At 36.9% G+C, this 21626-nt stretch overlaps 1 protein-coding gene across 3 annotated transcripts in view; it reads left to right on the top strand.

The window, feature by feature from the left end:
- ZNF106 (zinc finger protein 106) overlaps positions 1-21626 on the top strand; it is a 57472-nt gene that overhangs the window by 27239 nt on the left and 8607 nt on the right. For all 3 annotated transcript variants that reach the window (XM_052646400.1, XM_052646399.1, XM_052646401.1), the window contains 12 exons: positions 919-1116; positions 4374-6554; positions 7597-8227; positions 9407-9476; positions 10850-11004; positions 11088-11148; positions 11626-11964; positions 13324-14104; positions 14449-14504; positions 15609-15754; positions 17786-17920; positions 20126-20242. In XM_052646400.1, coding sequence (XP_052502360.1) covers positions 919-1116; positions 4374-6554; positions 7597-8227; positions 9407-9476; positions 10850-11004; positions 11088-11148; positions 11626-11964; positions 13324-14104; positions 14449-14504; positions 15609-15754; positions 17786-17920; positions 20126-20242 — 4870 coding nt within the window. The remainder of the gene's footprint in view (positions 1-918; positions 1117-4373; positions 6555-7596; positions 8228-9406; positions 9477-10849; positions 11005-11087; positions 11149-11625; positions 11965-13323; positions 14105-14448; positions 14505-15608; positions 15755-17785; positions 17921-20125; positions 20243-21626) is intronic.

The following is a 21626-nucleotide window of genomic DNA, read 5'->3' as shown; positions in this document are numbered from 1 at the left end:
TGACTGCATGGATAGCTGAGCTGATTGAGGGACTCAAGAAGCTAAAAATGCAGTTAAATTATTCATCTACTACAGCTCTGGTCATTGATTCAAGACTTTGGCTTCTTAAACTGGCCACATATGAGATACATTATAAAGTATGTAAAGTAAAAGACGAAAAACCCTGCTCAATTATCTTTCTTAACTGAGAACCTGATTTTACGTCTCTCTAAATGGTGTTCTTTTCTGAAACCTGAGAAAAACCATTTGCCTAGCACAGCTGTTAACTTCCTACAACTGAAATGCTTTCCATTCCCTTTAAAATAAACCCTTCTGAAGCAGAATGTAGATCACATGTATCATTGAGACCAAAAAAAGTTTGCTGAGACTACTATCATTTGTCCTGGAGTCCGGAATCTTCACATTCCAGGCAGAGCTCCAGCTGTTCCGATTTAGTTACTAGGCTGTGATTGGCTCTGCCTCCTGCTCTTTTCCCCACCCCTTACTTTTCACTGGGAGAAAGGTTTTGAGCCAGAGATTAAATGTGAGCGCTGTCACTAGGATTTCTGAGTGCAGTTGGCATCATGGGTGTGCTCCAGAGCAACTTCTGTTTGCTCTGAGCCCCCTTCCCTGCCTCCCCTTTCACCACGTTTCCTCTGGCAAGGTTTTAAGTACAGCAATTCAAGAAGATTTCTCCTAAACTATATTATTCTGAAGTGTATTGCCTCTTGATTGCTGGAAAAGAATCTTTAATTCATTTCAAAAGTAACTTATGAACAAACTTATTAAAAGTGATGAAAGGAGCATTGAGATTGATTAGTACTAATTTTTCACTGTGCCAAAGTGTGCAGTGTCTTTCAGAGGAAACTATAACAGATCTGGTGAGTGTGCCATGCCGGTGGGGAGCATTGAATGTCCCTCATCTCCCTCTTTCCCTAGGGACAGTAGTCATGAGTGCCGAGTGTGCGGGGTTACAGAAGTGGGTCTTTCTGCATATGCAAAGCACATTTCTGGCCAGTTGCACAAAGATAATGTTGATGCCCAGGAAAGAGAAGATGATGGAAAGGAAGAAGAAGAGGAAGATTATTTTGACAAGGAACTCATTCAGTTAATAAAACAAAGGAAAGAACAAAGTCGGTGAGTAATAATTTGATATTTTTAAAAGCCTATGTGAAACAGTGTAGGAGAGAATACATTTTCCATTTCCATTCTTTTCAGCCTGGAGCATTCAGATTTATCTTTTTTAAAATTTAATTTAATTTTTAATTGATTTGCAGTGTTGTGCCACAGATTTTACCTTAAAGTTTACCTTGTAGTTGCCATCTTAATCTTAAAAGGCAATGGAATGCTTGCTTGAACTACTGTATTAACTCCTTAAAAAAAAAAAAAACCTCAGTATTGACCCTATCTAAAAACTAGCCATAGCTGTTACATATCTGGAATTTTTACCATGCTGATAACTATGTTTAGAATTGTTTGTATTAGTTCCAGTTTGGGGAGGGGGTACCAATAAATTCATATTCATGAATTTTCTAGTAGAAAGATATTAGTAAATAAGTTTCATTTGAATATATTATATAGCATTTCTTATTTCATTCCTTAGGAAAAAATTGTTTTGTGAATTGTTTTGTGAAGCACCATGTGAATTAACATGGTGCTTCTACTAAGTTTGATTTATCCTTTTATTATTAATTTCTTCAGTAAGTATTTCTTGAATAAATTTACGTTGTATATTGGACAGTGTCAGAATCATTTCAACAATATAAGTTTTATAGCTTGTACTAGATAGTTTCATACCTGCAGCTATAATTTAGGTATTAGCCTTTTGTATTTTTAACCTTACTGATTGGTGATCTGAAAAGTTTAATGAAGCAGAAAATTTCAGATATGAGTAAAAGATATAGAACCAGTTAGGAAGTGAGGTGATTTAAGTTCTAGAACATGATAAAAAGCATTTCAGATTCTAAAAATTTTAAAGATCCTTTTTGAATACTAGTTATACCTGATCTGTATTTCATTTTCAGTTAGAATGCAGTTTGAATATTAAAAAGTAGTAGTTGCTCTTCTAAATGCTAAAACCTTTTTGAACAGGTCTTTGAAAGGGGCTTGCTTAGTTTTAAAATGTCCATAGCAGCATGATTCTTAAATTGTTTAGTTGTTTATCCTTCAAATGACATTCTCACTACTTTTATATAGCTGCAGTTTACTCTTGTTTTAGGATGTTGGAGCCTCTAGAAGACTAACTTCTATTTTTGTTCCAACATTCTTGTGCCATTATTAGCTTATCTGTGTAAATGATTTAACATTAAGTCAGAGAGTAAAAGCTTCTCAGTAAATTAGACATTCATATTGCAGTTACTAGTCTTTGATTATTTTAATAAGCCTCTTTGGTGACATATTTATAAAGTCATCTACTTACGTCTTCATGAGGTTTTTTCTTTTTTCCTCATGAGGTTTTTAATTTAGATTATTCTTTTTGAGCTGTGGGTTTAGCTACATGCTATTGTCCCCCTGACCTAGCCAATTCATGATAATCTAGGAATTTTACTTTGTGACTGACTTCTTGCCAAATTCTCATTTCTGGATGATATTAGTAGAACTAGGCAGTGATCTCCTTGAATGTCAGAAGTTGCATTCAGCTTAGAAAGTAAAAAAGCAAATTGGTTAATGGTGGTATAAAAATCTTCCAAGTGTCTATAGGAACACTTGGGGACTTAGGATCTCCTGTTTAGCAGTAGTTGTAATCCATAATGTAAGTGGATGTTTGAACTTTAACGTGAATTAGCTTTTATCCTAAAAGTGAAAAACAGAAAAATTCCAGTTTGTATCCAAAATCTTAGAGACATTAAAAGCTATTAAAGTCAGTACTGAGTTTAAAATTTATGTCAGGTTCAGATTCAGAGGTTGGAACCCACTTGCAGAAACTTAGAGATTTTCATTCTATCAAACTTCAGTTTTTGAGATTCTCATTCTATCAAGGTCTAGTGGTCAAGAGTACAGGCTCAAAACAGACTTGTAGTTGCCAGTGGGGAGGGGGATAGGGAGAGATGGATTGGGAGTTTGGGATTAGCAGATACAAACTATTACATATAGAACAGATAAAAAACAAGGTCCTACTCTAAAGCATAGGAAACTATGCAGTCTCCTGTGTTAAACCATAATGGAAAAAAATATGAAAAAGAATATATATATGTATGTATACATATATAACTGAGTCATTTTGCTTTATAGTAGAAAATAACATTATAAATCAACTATACTTCAGTTTGAATGTGGGCTCTAGAGTTAGACTGCCAGAGTTCAAATTTCTGCCATAACACTAACTAGGTATCTTACTCTAGGCAAGTTATTTAACCTCTCAATCCTCAGTTTCCATATCTAAAAAGTAGAAATAATAATGCTTGCTGCAGAGTTGTGAAAATTAAATGAGGTAATCTTTGTAGTGTTTAGCAATAAATGCCTTATGATTAGTAGGTATTCAGTAGTTTTAGTTAATATTATTCAGTTTTTTGAGCACCTTACCACATGTGAAGCACATGTGAGTTAGGGAAAACATAGGTACTTTTTGAAGGAAAATGGTTTTATGCAGATTCCCATTATGTTTGCTTGAATTTATTCTCATTTCTGTGGGCTTCTTGTCTAGCATGAATAGTTGAAACAGCTGTAGCTTCTTTTAAAAACCTCTGGCTCATGAAACTCCTAATGGCATTTATCGTGGATGCTACTTGCTTGTTATGTACTATTTTATTCCTGTCTGTGACCTTACTTATTTCCTTAGCTAGGTTATAAGCCCTTCAGAAACAGGAACTATGCATAAAAGTGTTCTTTCACTACTAATAGTCATTGAATGTGTACTTGATAAAGTGTTTATTAATGAAAGCTATTATGCAGAGTAAAATCTTACCATTTAAAATAGGTTAAGAAACTGGGTTTTCAGAAAGAACCAACTATTCAAGAAATCATGGTATTAAGATCAGCTGGATTTAAATTGTGTTAACTATGATAATTAACCATAGCTACAAAGTATACTTGCTCCTCTTTTCTAAAAGTTGTGTAATATAAAAATAATTGGATGATAGGAACACAATCCTCAAATATGCTAAGAAAAAGAGGAGCAGGAGAGGAAAGATAGTATAAATGTGTCAAGTTTTTAATATTTTGGGGTTGATAAATATATTAATTTTAAATCAGTAAATTGTGAAATATAAGTTTATATCATGTAAAGATATGAAAACAATCACTATTTGAAATAAAAATAAGACTATTACATACTCTTAAGTTACATATTCTAAGTGACAGAGGAAGAAGGCAGAGGGCATGTTTGGTGGGTTATGCCTTTAAAGGAATTCTGAGAACTCCTTTAAATCACTAATAAAAGACTGTTTTTCTTCTAGACAAGATAAACCTTCCAATAGCAGCCAAGAAATAAACTCTGATGACAGGCGACCCCAATGGAGACGAGAAGACCGAATCCCTTACCAAGACAGAGAGAGCTACAGCCAGCCAGCATGGCATCATCGTGGACCTCCTCAGTGGGACAGGAAGTGGGAGAAAGATGGCTATAGTAACAGTAGGAAAAACAGCTTCACACATTCTTCAAGAAATAATGGTGGATCAAGAGGATGTTCTGGGTGGCATAAGGGTGGTGCAGGAGGTTCCTCACCTTGGTTTCACAGCCATAGTAATTCTGGAGGTGGTTGGCATTCAAATAGTGGGACAGTAGATTGGAATCATAATGGTACAGGAAGGAATTCCAGTTGGCATTCTGAAGGAACAGGTGGCTTTTCCAGTTGGCATACGAACAGCAGTAACGGAAATTGGAAATCCAGTGCATGTGGTACCAACAGTTGGAATTACAGTGGCCCCGGAGACAAATTTCAACCGGGCAGAAACAGAAATTCTAACTGTCAAATGGAAGACATGAATATGCTATGGAATACGAAATCTAACTCAAACAAATACAATCAAGACAGGTATAAGTGGCAGTGGCAAGAGAATGACAAAGTTGGTGCAGTTGCCACATTCAGAAGTCCTTCTGAAGGATTTGCAAGTGGTAAGTTTCATTCAGAAGGCTTGCTTGACTTCAATTTTGAGCAGCTAGAAAGCCAAACCACTAAACAAACAGACACCTTCACTTCCAAAATTGGTGGGAAGAGTGGCAGTGTAGCAAGGGAAAAGCTCCGTCGCTGGACTCCTTACCCTTCACAGAAGACTCTGGATTTACAATCAGGAATGAAAGAAGTCACTGGTAACAAGTCAGAAATGGTAGATAAGCCTCTCTTTGATTATAGCTTGATAACCATGGGAATAAAAGAGCCCCAAAATGATAGAACAAATAATTCTCAAAAACCGAAAACAGGAAAAGAAAAACATATTGGATCTCTTAAACACAAAACCTCATCTGACTGCACTGCTTCCTATGAGGTGGTGAGAGAATGCCCCATTATGGAAAAACCTGAACAAGAGCCTAATTTAAATAAGAGGGCATCATTAAAATCCCCACTCCTTCCAACTCCAGACAGTAAATCAGTTCCTCAAAAGCAAGATTCAAAGAATCCCTCAAAAAACACCAAAATTAATTCTTTTTTCTCGGGGGAACACTCAAATCCTTTGGCTAAACACACTGTGGAAGATAATCAGAGTTCTTGCATATCCAAAATGCGAAGTTCAGGTCCTCATGTTTTAAAAGGAAATAATAAAAGTTCACTTGGAACTCAAAGGGATTCTGATGAAAATTTAAGTGATACATTACAGAAAGCCAAAGATGTGCTGCAGTGTCATGAGACATTGCAAAATCCACTTAGCGCTTCTAAAAGGACCAGGAATTATGCAAAAGCAAGTAGAAATGTAGAAGAGTCTGAAAAAGGATCTTTGAAGATTGAATTTCAAGTACAGGCATTAGAAGATGAAAGTGATGGAGAGATATATGACACAGAAAAGCATGGGACAAAAATTGAAACCCTGGGTTCTACAACTACAGAAGTTTTATCCTGCAGTACTCCTGCTGCTGATGAGAAAAGGGGGGATGACCAAAACCTGGAAACATCTAGAAAACCGTCCACTTCCCCGTGTAACTCAGCAGTTCACCAAAAAGAAACTGAGTTACAAATGACATCTGTAGCCAGCCCACAGTCTGGTTTACTGCTAGGTTTGAAAACCTCTCTAGAAGATGCACAGGTTGATGACCCTGTTAAATCTCATGAATCTTATGAAACTGAAGGCTTTGAGAGTACTAGCTTGGATGCTGAGCTTCAAAAAAGTGATATAGGTCAACCCTCAGGCCCCCTCCTGCCTGAACTAAGCAAGCTTGGCTTTCCTGCCTCACTCCAGAGAGATCTAACCCGGCACATTAGCTTGAAGAGCAAAACTGGAGCACACCTTCCTGAGCCAAACCTCAATAGTGCTCGCCGCATCCGCAATATCAGTGGTCATCGAAAGAGTGAGACAGAGAAGGAATCTGGACTCAAGCCAACCCTTCGACAGATTCTAAATGCATCTCGAAGAAATGTCAACTGGGAACAGGTCATTCAGCAAGTAACCAAGAAAAAGCAAGAGCTAGGCAAAGGCTTACCCAGGTGTGTGCCTCTTTTCAGTATCCATTTCTTTTTTTTTTTTCTTTTAAACTTACCCTTTGGCTGTAGTCAAATTCTACTTGTTGAGTTTAATTAAATGTTTGCAAAAAAAATATCTGTTGTAGATGTCTGGTTTAAATATCCAAGAGTGACTGCTACTCTATAACAAGTGGAATAAAGTGTTTCCTAGCAGGGAATTCAGGTTACAAAGAAACACACCTACTTCTGAGAAATGAAGTGTGGAAAATACCATTAGAAATCCATCACTTTGGTGATAGGAGCCATAAAGTGACAGCATTACAAAGATGTCTATCTGTAGCCCTGTATTTAACTGTAGATCTCAATGAGTGATGCAATTTTTAGATATAACTTCTCATTACCTTTTCCTTAGAATGTATAGATGGTTATCTTTCTGTATCTGCTGTGGACATTGTATTTGTGATCACAAAATACATTCTCCTGAGTACTTGTGTAATAATAGTTTGGCTGTTCACCTTTCATTAAGGCACTAAACTTTTCTGAATGGGAAAGCAGTGTTCAACATAGGTTTGCTACTTGCAAATCATCCTGCTGTGTTTTAATTATATAGCCCTCCAGGCTTAAATTTCCATCCTTGCTGAAATAACATATTTATTGTCCCTTCTTTTCCCATAACTTGTGAGTATCATTGAAATTATGAAGTTCTTAGCATGGTGTCTGTTGCTTGTAAATGCTTGATGAACACTTTTTGTTTGTTTGCTATTAAAAATTACATACTTACTGTTGATTTAGAGCTCCATATTAAATAAAACCTTCAGTTTTTATTCCTTCCCTTTGTATATAGCTATATACAAATATCTAATTTACTACTTGTTACATTACAATACTTATAATAGAGTTAACTTACTTTATGTTTAGAATTACTAGACTATAAGCTCCTTGAGGGCAGAAGCCGTCCATTTACATTTGCAATCTCTGTGCCTAGTAGAGTTTGGCACATTAAGTGGTGCCCCCTCTCCCAGCTGTGTCTGATTTATGAATTTTTTTTTTCCCTTTCTTTCTTGAGGTTTGGCATAGAAATGGTGCCTCTGGTTCAAAATGAGCAAGAGGTCTTGGATCTGGATGGTGAGCCTGATCTGTCTGATCTAGAAGGATTCCAGTGGGAAGGTGTTTCCATTTCTTCATCCCCTGGGTTGGCAAGGAAGCGAAGCCTTTCAGAGAGCAGTGTGATCATAGACAGGGCTCCGTCTGTGTATAGCTTCTTCAGTGAGGAAGGCACAGGCAAAGAAAATGAGCCCCAGCAGATTTTTTCACCTAGTAATTCATTCAGATCTGCACAGAGTCAAAAACCAACCATGAGCCTTAAGCAGGAAGTAACACCTCTGGCTGCCTCCCTAAGAACAGATGAAAGAACTGAAAATGTTGCTACTCGAAGGCGACATAGCACGCAATTATCTCCTGACCATACAATACCTTTGATGGATTTGACCAAAGAGCTGCACAGCCAGGAGAGTTCTACACTATCAGAGAATCATAATGCCCAGGAAAGTAATGGAGAAGGAAACTCTTTATCATCAAATGCATCCTCAGCCCTTGCAAACTCCAGTTTGGCAGATGCAGCCACAGACAGCAGCTGTACCTCTGGTGCTGAACAGAATGATGGCCAGAATGTTAGAAAGAAACGAAGAGCCACTGGAGTGAGTATGACTCCTGTATGTTTTGTAGAACATTTCATGTAGTGATTTGGCTATGATAAGAAAAATGTAATGTTTTCCTTGGGTACTTGGGCTTGTGTTTTGCCCTACTTTGGAATAGAAGATTTCTGAGGCTCTTTGTATTTTTGTCCTACTGGTTTCTCTCACTGAGTAGCTTTACTAAGTTAGATGTAATTGAATATGAATGTACAGTACTGGGAAAATATGAAGTCATCTCTAAAACTAGTCTCTAAGCCAATGATTCTTTGAATCACCTGACCAAGGAATGAGCCACATCTTCAGCTGTAACTTTATCTGTTTTCATGATGCATTCTGTACTGCTATTGAAGAAAGGTACTCTAGTGTTGTATTTGTAGGGCATGTATGTTTGTTGGACCCAGAACTATTAGGCTTAATAAGGTAGTTTTAATACTATGAGAGTGCATCTATATGAGCATAGTCTTAGTCTCTGTTACTTTGTCTTTTATACTTAAGTTGCCTAGCCTGGTCTTTTTAGAATCCATTACTTCACTGACACTTCTCTTTTGGCACCTCTGATGGCTAATATTGCTTAACCCTTTCAGGAACCCTTTCTGAAAAGAAAGAGTTGCTGATAGTAGTATAGACTGGAATCTGACACTCAGAAAATGGACTGTTTCCTTTAATATTGAGAGAATATAACAAACTAGTTAAAGGCTCGGGTTGTAGACCTGGGTTTAAATTCCATCTCTGCCCTGTTGAACTAGATGTTGTAGCAGATAGTATTGGATGAGAGATTGTCTTATGGCATAGCTGATGTCTTGGGTCTTATCTCACAGACTGTTAAACTTTTTGTTGTAAAGATTTTCTTGCTGAATTCTTAAGTAGAAACTATGAAATCAGATGTTTTACTAGCTTTTACCAAGGTGAAGTGCTTTGCCCAAGCCCTTGGGCTTTACTACCTTTAGGATGCTAGGTAGGTACTTAACCTTGATTGTATTTCTTTTTTTTTTGGTCAGATACATTCAGTCAACTAATATTTGAGCTCATATCATATATATGAAACTCCTAACTATCCTGATGGTAGCAATCATGAATAATAATGTATGACTGACTTAGAATTGATTCTTTTTCCCCCTCCTAGATAATGGCCATTGCATATTTAATATTGTTCTTCTTCTTTTTTTTTTTTAATCTCCTTAGGATGGATCTTCTCCTGAACTGCCAAGTCTTGAGAGAAAAAATAAAAGAAGGAAAATTAAAGGAAAGAAAGGTATAGTATAGAATATTCTGGCAAAAAGAAACTGTTCTTGTATCACTTCAGCCTTTTACAGCTTGATATACAAGTGTAGCTTATCAAACAGAGAACACCCATTTATTAATTTATGATATTTTTGTTGCCTTGCTTAAGGGCATAGAAAAAGTTCGATTTTCTACTATATCCAATTGGAGCTATAGAAGAAATATGTGATACCACCTAAACCAGAAAGCTGAAATTAATATACATCATGGACAATTGAGTTCAGTATAAAACCAGAAAGTCTCACTGGGCCTTTTCAGTGGAGTGAAGAGAAACAAGACATTTAGTAGAAGTTTTTATCCCTCTTGGTCATTTATAGCCATTTCACTCACTTTCTGAGGAATCGTGGTTGCTTTTCTCATGTGAATTAAGGCGAGAAGTTATTTGTGGGGCTCCCTGACTGATAGGCTTCTATGACTCTTGCCTTTCACTGATTCTCATACCATTTCAGTATAAGATCTAGTGCAGGAAGTGACTGGATGAACTTTGGGTGGCTGGATGTGATAAGGTAGGAGTCAAAGATGATACCAGTTTCTAGCTGGAGCAGTTGATGGCTTTATTTATAGAGATAGAAAACTTTATGAGAGTTACAGGTTGAGGGTAGAAGAAGATAGGAGTTCCCTTTTGGATCCCTTGAGTTAAAGGACTTTAGAGACACCTTAGTAGAAGTATCCGGTTGGTAGTTAGATATGTGGGTCTGGAATTTAGGGGAGCGGTCTTGGCATATTGCATGGGAAAGAGACAGATAACAAAGATGACAAACAAATACACGTAGTAGGACATTTTATTTCAAAGCTATATTTTCTTCAGGAAAATATATATTATTTTATATTAAATATAAATATTTGTATTTTATAACTTTATATTAAAGTTATTTTATATTAAAGAACCTTAATATATCAAGGTTTTAATTTTATATTAAAGAGAACTATTTTAAATTAACTAACAGACTAGAAAAATAGGAATCCAGAAGAGAGTGCAAACAGTTTAGGTTTGGGGCCCAATCTAAGCCAAAGCCTTGATGAAGAGGGTAGTAGATAAAGGAAGATAGAAAGTGAAACCTACAGGAGTTGATTTCCCCAGAGGTTTTGCTTGGAAGCATCACTGTGGAAGATGGTGATTTGGTAAGATGGTACCATGTGGTGGTACACTTGGAACCATGATGCTTGGTCTCTAGCTCTGATAGCATGACTTGACTATGTGATTTGTAAAAAATTTGATGAGTCTCCTTCCAGTGACCTAGTGGGGAGAAAATAAAGGCCTATCCTAGATAATTGATGCAGTTCCCTGGATTATTAAAGAGGAGTCTCCAATATTAAACTAAGCCTTATGGTTTCTTTTGACAGAACGTTCTCAGGTTGACCAGCTGCTGAGTATTTCTTTACGAGAAGAAGAACTAAGCAAATCGTTGCAGTGCATGGATAACAATCTTCTGCAAGCTCGTGCAGCACTTCAGACAGCTTATGTTGAAGTTCAAAGGCTACTTATGCTGAAGCAGCAGGTAACAGCAGATGAAATGGTTAATGAAAAAGGATCATCTTAAAGTTGAATTTTAAAATGCTTAACAAAATACTTTATTTTTAGATAACTATGGAAATGAGTGCCCTGAGGACCCATAGAATACAGATTCTACAGGGATTACAAGGTATTCAGAGAATCTGATGGACTAGACTGTAACTTGTTACTTTTTTATTTTCTCTAGAGGGGAATTAAAGTAGTTATGAAAAAGTTAATATGATTATTCTCATGTCTCCTTGATTTCATGCTTCTGTAGAAAGGCCTGTAAGACTGTATGTCCCCAAAATGCTTAGCAATAGAAATAATGTTATAGAAAGAGTCTTGGGTTAGGTATCCCAAGACTGGGGTACCAATTTGGCTCTTCTATTAGTATCAATATCACTTTGGAGAAGTCAGTTAAAATCTGAAAAATTAGAATATTAATGCCTGCTTGTCTGTATCCTCATTGGTTGTACATATAGCTTACATAATAATCTATTTTAAAGAATTATGAGCATCTTTTAAAAATTCTCTTGTAATCTTTAAAAATACAAGTTGGCTCAGTAATGAGTGGCTTTTCAGATAACATTTTTGCATTTGTATGTGTGTACGTTTCCCATTCTAGAAACATATGAACCTTCTGAACATCCAGACCAGGTTCCCTCTAGCCTTACACGAGAACAGAAGAATGTTAGATCTCAAACGTCTACTGATGGCACACTTCTGCCTAGTGCTTTTGTCCCGAATTTCCTGGAACCTCTATCTTCCCACGTGTCTCCATCATCCACTGGAACCCCTCTCCAAGCAATCACATCTTCTTTCCAAGCTCATGGCAGTGTTCCTGCTCCCGACTCATCAGTTCATATTAAACAAGAACCCATGTCTCCTGAACAAGAAGAGACTGTGAATGCCATATCACAAGGCTCTGCTTGCAGTGTGTCCAAGGAATTACTGCAAGCTAATAGTATGTAAACTTTTCTCTGTGTTAAGGGCAACCCTGTAGTGGGTCTAGGGCAATTTTATATTAGTGATGTGACGTCATTCTTGTCCATTAAATCTAAAGTTATCACAGGACTTCCCTGGTGATCCAGTGGCTAAGACTTCACACTCCCATACAGGGGGCCTCAGGAACTAGATCTCACATGCTACAAGTAAAGATTCTGCATCCGCAACTAAAAGAATCTTGCATGCCACAATGAAGATAGAAGATCCTGTGTGCCGCAACTAAGACCCCACACAGCCAAATAAATGAATAAATAAATAAATATATCTTTTTAAAGTTACTATAGTTTTTCTTTAAGTCTTCTTATTTAGGAGCATTATTTAAATAGTGGTAACTCTTCCTAACTTTCTCTAATACAGGATTGCTAAATTGACTTTGGATTAGCATGTAACAGGTTCCATTTATTAGGACTGGCACAGAATTGTCTATTTTTCATGAGATAAATGGCATTGAAGTTGTTCAGTCAGTTTTCTAGATAATATTCCTCTTCTGGATTTCTCACTACTTAACTGTTTTTATCATTTCAAGTAAACACTAAGGTTAATACAGACCTGAGGAACTGGCGGCCATGATGAAAGGCAGGGGGCTCTGGTGTTTGGGATCATCTAACAGGAACTTGGGGGTTTTGACAAATAGCCAGGGATTTTACTGTCTTTATAAAATAATGCTTATCTGGTCACCGTTTGAGAATAACTTCTAAGTTGTTTAAAATCTTATCTGAAGTTTGTATAACTACAATGGTGGTATATTGAAAATTAAGAAACAAATTGATATTGTGTGGTGTTCTTGTTTTTTTTTTTGAACAAAAAGTCTGAAGAATCATTCTAAATGTTGCTGTCTGTTGCATCACTAACCATTGATATGTACATCAAATATATGTTATCTTTCATATTGAATTTTGTTTCTTTTATGCGGATAATATTTAGTATGTTTTTTAATGTGGTGACACTTTTTCAAAAATAGCTTTTATTAGATTTCCTTTTCTGACTGCAAAAGTAATTCTCATTCATTGTTTCAAACAAGAAAGAGAAAAGATCAGTAGAAACAATCTCTGCCCATAAAAGGAGCTTTTCTAGGATATAAGACGTGTACATTATTTGAGATTAATGCAAGGCAAAATGTATACATACTGTGCTAGAAATACATGAAGGTTATGGGAAGCTGAGGAGTGAGATAACTAAACCATGACTGTTAAAGTTGTTAACATATCATCAAAGTATCATATTTAATAGAAATTCAATCAGTGATAATTGTAGTTTATGACTACACATAGCAGGCACAAAGACAATGGAATAATTTTTTTTTTCCTTCTCGATTCAGGAGAGATCAGTGACAATTGTCCAGTTTATCCAGTTACCACTGCAGCATTGTCCTTATCAGAGCTAACAGAGAGATTCCATGAGCCTAGCCAAGAACTGAAGTTTTCTGTGGAGCAAGGAATTACCAGAAACAGAGGGAACAGTCCCTCTTCCCAATCAGCTGGTCTTCCTAGAATAGATAAAGAAAGTGAAGAGCCAAACAAAGGCAACAGTGGGTCTGAAGCCTGTACCAGTTCTTTTCCAAGATTATCCTTTGCTTCAGAAACCCCTTTAGAAAAAGAGCCCCACTCTCCAGCTGACCAGCCAGAACAACAGGCAGAGTCCACTCTGACATCAGCTGAAGCTAGGGGGAACAAGAAAAAGAAGAAACTTAGGAAGAAGAAAACTCTCCGGGCTGCTCATGTTCCTGAGAACAGTGACACTGAACAGGATGTATTTACTTCTAAACCTGTAAGGAAAGTAAAAACTGGAAAGTCTGCTAAAGGGGGGAAAGTGACAACCTCCACCTGGGAAGATAGCAGAACTGGCCCAGAACAAGAAAGTGTCAGAGATGAACCAGATAGTGACTCGTCTATTGAAGTCCTAGAACTTCCTAATCCTCAGTTAGAAGTGGTAGCCATTGATTCTTCTGAATCTGGAGAAGAGAAACCAGATAGCCCATCTAAAAAGGATATTTGGAACTCCACAGAGCAAAATTCATTAGAAACTTCTCGCTCTGGTTGTGATGAAGTTAGCTCTACCAGTGAGATTGGCACTCGCAATAAAGATGGCATCCCTGTAAGGTAAGGATACTGTGTTGGTCCAATCAGAGCAGCTTTCACTATTCTTTCATTAGAAAACGGAACTTTTTGTTTTAAATCAGAATTTTTTAGAGTCACATTTATAGAAAATCGGTAGGGATGATATGGATATCTCCTTAGCAATGGAGAGTTTCTGCTTTCTCACTTGTGTTGTAAATATTTACTGTTTTTTCCTTTCATATAAAAATTTCACATGAAGAAACTGATCTTGTATCATTGCTATTTTTTCCATTGTTTAGAATAATTTTTTGAGTCAGGAAAATACAAGTTTTCCTACTTGTCCTGTTCACACAGATGCTAAGAAGACTTTTGCTATTATTTTGTAGTGTGGCAGAAACTCAGACTGTGATCTCCTCCATAAAAGGATCAAAGAACTCTTCAGGTATTTGGTTGTTCAGTTTTATTTAAATGAATTACAGGAGGGACTTCCCTGGTGGGCCAGTGGTTGAGAGTCGGCCTTCCAATACAGGGCATACGGGTTGGATCTCTGGTCTGGGGACTTGGATCCCACACATCTTGGGGCAACTAAGCCCATGAGCCACAGCTATTAATCACTATAGAGTCCATACACTCTGGAATACATAAGTAAATAAATAAATCTTACATATTTTTTTTAAAATGAGTGAATTGATAAATTGATCACAGGAAAAAAGCTTTGTAAGTGTTAAAGCCAGGCTTTAAATCTACTTAAATATGCTTATAGAATAGGGAATGGGGACTGGGCTTATTACCAAGAGGATGGAATGCTTTGACCAGCAGTTACTGGTATCCCTGAATCCTCAAATCCTGGCATTTCAGTTTCTTACTCACATCTCTAATCTTGATCTCTCGTGTGTTCAGCTAATTAGAATAGTTGGCCTCTGTGTCTTCAGTTCTGCATCTATGGATTCAACTAATCACAGATCGTGTAATGGGCATTTATTGAAAAAAAAAATTGTGTGTAAGTGGACCTGCACAATTCAAAGCATGTTGTTCAAGAGTCTGCTGTAAACGGGAGGATGTGTATAGGTTATATGTAAATACTATGTCATTTTATATGAGGGACTTGAGCATCTGTGGATTTTGGTACATGTTGGGTGGAGGAATCCTGAAACCAATCCCCCTTGGTTACCAGGGGACAACTGTATTAAGGTTTTGTTGGCGTGGGGGGTGGGGGGCTTTGTTTTGAGAAGGAATTACTTTAAAAATAATGCCTTAATAAAATAACTGGCAGCAGAGGAGACTGGATGTGGAAAGATATTTAGTGCCTTAAAGGGTATCATTCAAAGACTCACTATGTAAGTATTTTTTCCCTAAGAGAAAGGCCTTCCCTACCTTTTCTTAATATGAAATCTTCATAATGAAGGTCACTAATGAGAATGTGGTGTTTTGCTAGGCGAACCAGGTTTTTAGGAGAATCCAGGGACCATTTTTTCATAATGTTTTAAATTTCTTAGTATTTTTTGAGATACAAGCCGACACATTTCTGAAACATATTGTTTTCTAGAAATATCTTCAGAGCCAGGAGATGACGATGAGCCCACAGAAGGGAGCTTTGAGGGGCACCAAGCTGCAGTGAATGCAATTCAGATATTTGGGAATTTACTGTATACCTGTTCAGCAGATAAAACTGTCCGAGCTTATAATCTAGTGGTAAGTTGATACATCAGTTTGAATGTTTTTGCTTCTTTACAAGTTTTAGAAACTCCCAACTTGCTCTCTCTTAAACACACGTCTGTTTGCTTTCCAGAGATGGAGTAGGCTTTAGACTAACTTTAGATACAGTTGATCTAGTGAGTCAGTGGGGTCACCAGAGACTTAAATTCTTTCTTTCTCTCCTTTCTATTTTCTCTGGTATCAGCTCTTCCTAAAGCAGGTTCTCCTGCTCACAGATGTCAATAGGCACAAGAGTTTCTTTTCCCTCCCACCGCCAAAAAAGGGTCCTGTGCTTTCCTCCCTAAACAGTCACTTGGCAAAAGGAGATGGAATTATAACAATAGGCTAGAGACAGTCAGGTCCCAGCCCTGGAGTGGATGCTGAGATCTGTCACCTAGTTGCTACATAATAGAGAAGGGATAGAATGAACATTGGGAAAGTGTCAGAGGAGGCATTTTCCCTGAGAGTTGATGAATTGTGCAAGTTATTAATAAGAGCAGCAGTCTTTCATTACCCCACACTTAATCTGATGCTCATAACTCTTAATTTTCTTATAGTGGACTCTTCAGTTTTGAGTCATTTGTGCTTCCCTGGTGGCATGTGGTAAAGAATTCGCCTACCAATGCAAGAGATACAAGAGACATAGATTTGATCCCTGGGTCGGGAAGATCTCCTGGAGTAGGAAATGACAACCCACTCCAATATTCTTGCCTGGAAAATTCTTTGGACAGAGGAGCCTGGTGGGCTACCGTCCATGGGGTTGCAAAAGAGCTGGACACAACTGAGCACACACAGGGTATCAGTTCAGTTCAGTCGCTCAGTTGTGTCCAGTTCTTTGCGACCCCATGGACTGCAGCACGCCAGGCTTCCCTGTCCGTCACCAACTCCTGGAGCTTGCTCAAACTCATGTCCATCGAGTTGGTGATGCCATCCAACCATCTCATCCTCTGTCGTCCCCTTCTCCTCCTGCCTTCAATCTTTCCCCGCATCAGTGGCTTTTCAAATGAGTCAGTTCTTTGCTTCAGGCAGCCAAAGGATTGGAGTTTCAGCTTCAGCATCAGTCCTTCTAATGAATATTCAGGACTGATTTCCTTTAGGATGGATTGATTGGATCTCCTTGCTGTCCAACGGACTCTCAAGAGTTCTCCAAAACCACAGTTCAAAAGCATCAATTCTTCAGTACTCATCTTTCTTTATGGTCTACCTCTTAAGTCGATACTTCAGTACTAGGAAAACATATGTCAAACTAATTCTGTTTATCAATAATGATAGCCAAGAAACTTTAGGAACACTACGTTGTCTGAACAAATACAGTGAAAGTATATGAAATTGATGAAGTCTTTGAAAGTCAAAAGATTAGACGATGGACTGAGAAAATGTGTTTACTGTAGGCAATAGGTATATAGGGTCCTTTAGCCTAATAATGTATGAAGGGCAACAGAGATGACTGAAGGAAGAAAGCAATGGTACCAGGAGGTATGAATGTAAGATTTGGGCAATTGGCTCTAACTCTAAATTGTAAGACTGGTATAGGTATGTATGTGCATTGCAAATATATGTAACAGTATGTGCACAGAGATAACAGGGTGTTCCATTATGAAACCGCACCTGGGACAGTAGGACCTGTGATGGCATGTCTTTGAATATTGTGAAGCTTTCTCTACGTACTAATCAAATGCAGCAACTTATCTGGGTAATTAGCTGTAGTTTGAATTTGCTTGCACTTTAGTCCATATGCTAGAGTGACTTGGCCTAGCATTAATTAAAATTCTGATCTATCTTATAGCAAATTGCCCTAAGCAATTTTTGGTATGGCTCAGTTAACATATAAGTTGCAGGTACCTCTGTTCACTGGGCATTCAGTGAACAGGTACTTACTGAACACCTTTTGATACCATATACTAGGTACTATTCTAAACTCTGGGGACACAAACATGAACTGTATGTTTTAGCTTTTTTTTTTAAGGAAATACATTATCTTATCCATCTATATCCACAAGTAATTATCTAAACTGTGCTTGACTTTAGAGTCGAAAGTGCATTGGTGTCTTTGAGGGCCATACCTCCAAAGTGAACTGCCTCCTGGTTACTCAGACCTCTGGGAAGAATGCTGCCCTTTACACTGGTTCCAGTGATCATACCATTCGCTGCTATAATGTTAAGGTAAGTGGGTCCAGAGAAATCAAAAGTGATGATACTGAAGCACTTTGACTATATTTACTGTGTAGAGTGGAGACACTGAGACAGATGCTTCATTCTGTTCATCTTCTTGGTTTTAAATCTGTTTCAGTACACTTATAACCTTTGGTAGAAATGAGGCTTAGGTCTAAACCATGTTTTCTGTCTCTCTCTGCATATCTTTTCACTTGCTACTGTTAATAATAAACCTCTTTTGATCTTTCCAACAAATATTGCTCTTGATTTTTATTTTCATGTCATATGCCAAAATTAATACTAGGTAGAAAAAGAAATGTTAAAAGAAGTTTTTAAACTTAAAGACTTAGAAATAGATCTCTCCTCTGAGAAAGAATTTTCTAAATGAATTATAAGAAATGACAGAAAATTGTTTGCATTAAAATTTACATATATATACACAATTGCATAATATTTAAAATATAAAAATAAGTGAGCAGGAAAAATACATAATTCTTAACTTTAAAAGACTTAATTATTTAAGACAAAATTTATAATACCACATAATTAGGTTTTTAATGTATATAGATGGTATATGTGAGATAACAGGAACACAAGAAAGGGAGAGGCTAGAACTATGCTGATACAAGGGTCCTATATTTTATTGAGGATAAGTCAATATTAACTTGAACTAGATTATTACAGTTTAAAGAGGTAATCTCTAGAAGGCTGATTCAAAACTTCAGTGTGCATCAGATGGACCTAGTGAGCTTGTTAAAACACATGTTACTAGATCCCTTTCCCAGAGTTTCTGATTCAGTAGGGTTGGGATAGAGCCCAAGAATTTATTTTTCAAACATGTGATACTGATGCTCCTGGTCTAGGGGTCACACTCTGAGAACGGCTGCCCTAAAGCAATCACTAAAAGAATAATGCAAAGAAAGATAGCTTAAAAATTTAATAGAGGAGAATTAAAATGGCATACTAAAAAAACTGTTTAATACAAAACAAGGCAGAAATGGGGAAACAAATAAAAATGAGACAAATAGAAAGCAAATTGGAGTCTGAATCTAACCATATTTAATAATCATATTAAATGTGAATTAACACTCAAATTGAAAAGGAGATTGACTAGATAAAGAACAAACATCAAAATCTATGCTGTCTACAAGACACTTTTAAATTCAAAGACACAGGTAGGCTGAAATAAAAGAATGGGGGGAAAAACGTACTTTTTTTTGCAAATAGTAACAAAAAGAGCTAGAGTAGTTATATTACTATCAGGCAAATAGACTTTAAGACAGAATACTACTGAAACAAGGGTAGCTTTTTATTAATGATAAAAGGGTCAATATAGAAGACATTCAAGATAGATAGAATAGTGATCTATCTTATCAGAGAATAACAGAGCATCAAAATATGTAAAGAAATATTGATGGGATTACAGGGAGAAATAGACAAATCCACATTAACAGTTCTTTTTTTATTATTTTAGTCACTTAGTATCATTCAACAGCATTCAATCTTGAGTACTTACTATGTAATTGGCCCTATTCTAGGTAATTAGATTTTATTGATAAAACCGAGTTCTGGGAATTCATGGAAATCATTTTATGAACATCAGCTCAAACTGTGTTTGTATAACCTGTATATGCATCAGAATTATGAAGGAAAATTTTTAAAAAACATATTCCAGGGCCTACTGAGTTAGAATCTCAGGGTTTAGGGATGAAGCTTGGTGTTCTATATGTTTTGAAAACTTTTTGGGTAATTATAAACCAGCTAACCTGATACTGGTTTAAAGGAGGCATTTGGGAGCTGTTGAAATAGAGAATCAGTAGCAGGAAAGCACATAGTACTTGATTAATGCAATTATCAGATAATACGACTATAATCTTTATTTTCCTTTTTAGACAAGTGCAGCTTTTTGGCTACTTTATTTAAGAGGCTAAAACCCAGTTCATAGTGCCTTTTGAAGAATTTCTACATTCCAAGTTAGAAACATAGGTAACATTATTAGAAGTTACATTTGTTTACTATGTTACCTACAGCTTGAGGTTCTTTGGCCACAAATTTCAAAGCAGAAAACAGTCTAAGATACTTTTCTACAAAATGGAGGAGGCAACATTTTCTTCCTCATAAGAAATAATTTCACACTCTTGTTTCACAGAGGATTGTTTTCATACCTTATTTGCTTTTAACCTCTACTGATCAGGTGTTGTATGTTTTTATCAGACTCGAGAGTGTGTGGAGCAATTACAGCTGGAAGACCGGGTTCTCTGCCTCCACAGTAGGTGGCGAATTCTCTATGCAGGACTGGCTAATGGCACTGTGGTCACCTTCAACATAAAGGTTAGTGGTAGGGGAGAGAAGGCTGAACTCCCATGCCATTTAGAAGTGGTGTGTGTGAGGGAAGAAAATATGAAGACAAGGCCATTTTCCTGTTTTTGTGTGTGTAAGAGAAAGCAGCAAAATTAACTACTGCTCAAAAACTTACCTTCTGTTGTAAGTGAAACAAGATGCATTCTGTCTGCTCAGGCCCAAGTGTGCCAGGACCAAAGTGTAACTCTACTAAATTAAACCAAGCCTAATGATTTGGGGCCAAATAATGAGTCATGGGTTAAACTAGTTTGTCTCATTTTAAGAATGACACCATGAAAAGTGAGCTTAAATTCCCTTGAGTATGACAGTGATGTTGTTTAGAACTGATTTAGGGTATCATGAAAGTAGCCTGTTCTGTAAACTGAACTAAGTCAAGGTTTGCCTTCATGCCCTTGGGCCTCATTCTTTCCTGACCCAAATATGAATCCGTTTGTGGGGGAAACCTTTATTGAGCACTGTTATGTGGTAGGTCTCAGGATAAGGCTTAGGAAACGAACACAGGCCAATTCTTGATGGCTCTGTGTGCTTTGTTAATGTAGTTGAACTTGTAAGCTTTAAAGCATGAGAGACATCCAGTTGGTATTTTAGAAAAAGTCACTTTGGTGTTGAACAGATTGGAAAATACTGATAGTAGTAGAAGCTTGGAGACCATTTAGGAGGCTTTGTTACAGCAGCTGACATGTAGACTAAAGTGAAGACAATGCATAAAAAATGTAATCAGAGGTAGAAGTGATAGGTTTGGTTACTAATTAGTTGTGGCATTCTATCCCAAGGCCATCTGATCATCTTTTAACAATGTATTAGAAGTTTGCTGTATTGTACCTAATTAGAATATCATATGTTTAGTTAGTACTTACTGTCTCTCCTACCAGCTATCTGGAACTACGTACAAGAAATGCAATAAAATATGCTATGGTTTCTGCCTTTAAAAAGCTTAGAATCAAGTTAGAAGAAACTAGCCCATATATAATCAAATATCAAATTATTTGGTTCACTTGATATGAATAGATCACAGAAGACAAGATAGATTTTAAATGTTTTAAAGGCTAAAACTTGATAATTATCCAGTTCTATTTTGCGAGATTAATGTAATCAAAGGTAAATGAAGTTAGGAGCCAGACTTTTGGGGCAAAATGATGACAAATTCAAACGGGAATGATCTTTATTTTTGTTTTTTTGAAACGGTCTTTAAATCATTGAAAAGCCCCAGCAAAGTGGACTTTGAGAGTTTTTACAGAGGTGTGAATTTTGAATCCTTGTTAGGGCTGGGCCTTTTTTCTGTTTTGCCCACACTCGTGGAATGCAGTGCTTTGATGATGGGGCTCATCAAAAAGCCAGGGCTGTTGACCTTGGC

The sequence above is a fragment of the Budorcas taxicolor genome, chromosome 10, assembly GCF_023091745.1.
Source record: "Budorcas taxicolor isolate Tak-1 chromosome 10, Takin1.1, whole genome shotgun sequence".
NCBI lineage: Eukaryota > Metazoa > Chordata > Mammalia > Artiodactyla > Bovidae > Budorcas > Budorcas taxicolor.
Note: the sequence above shows the minus strand (reverse complement) of the source record. Positions and strands in the feature narration are given on the sequence as shown.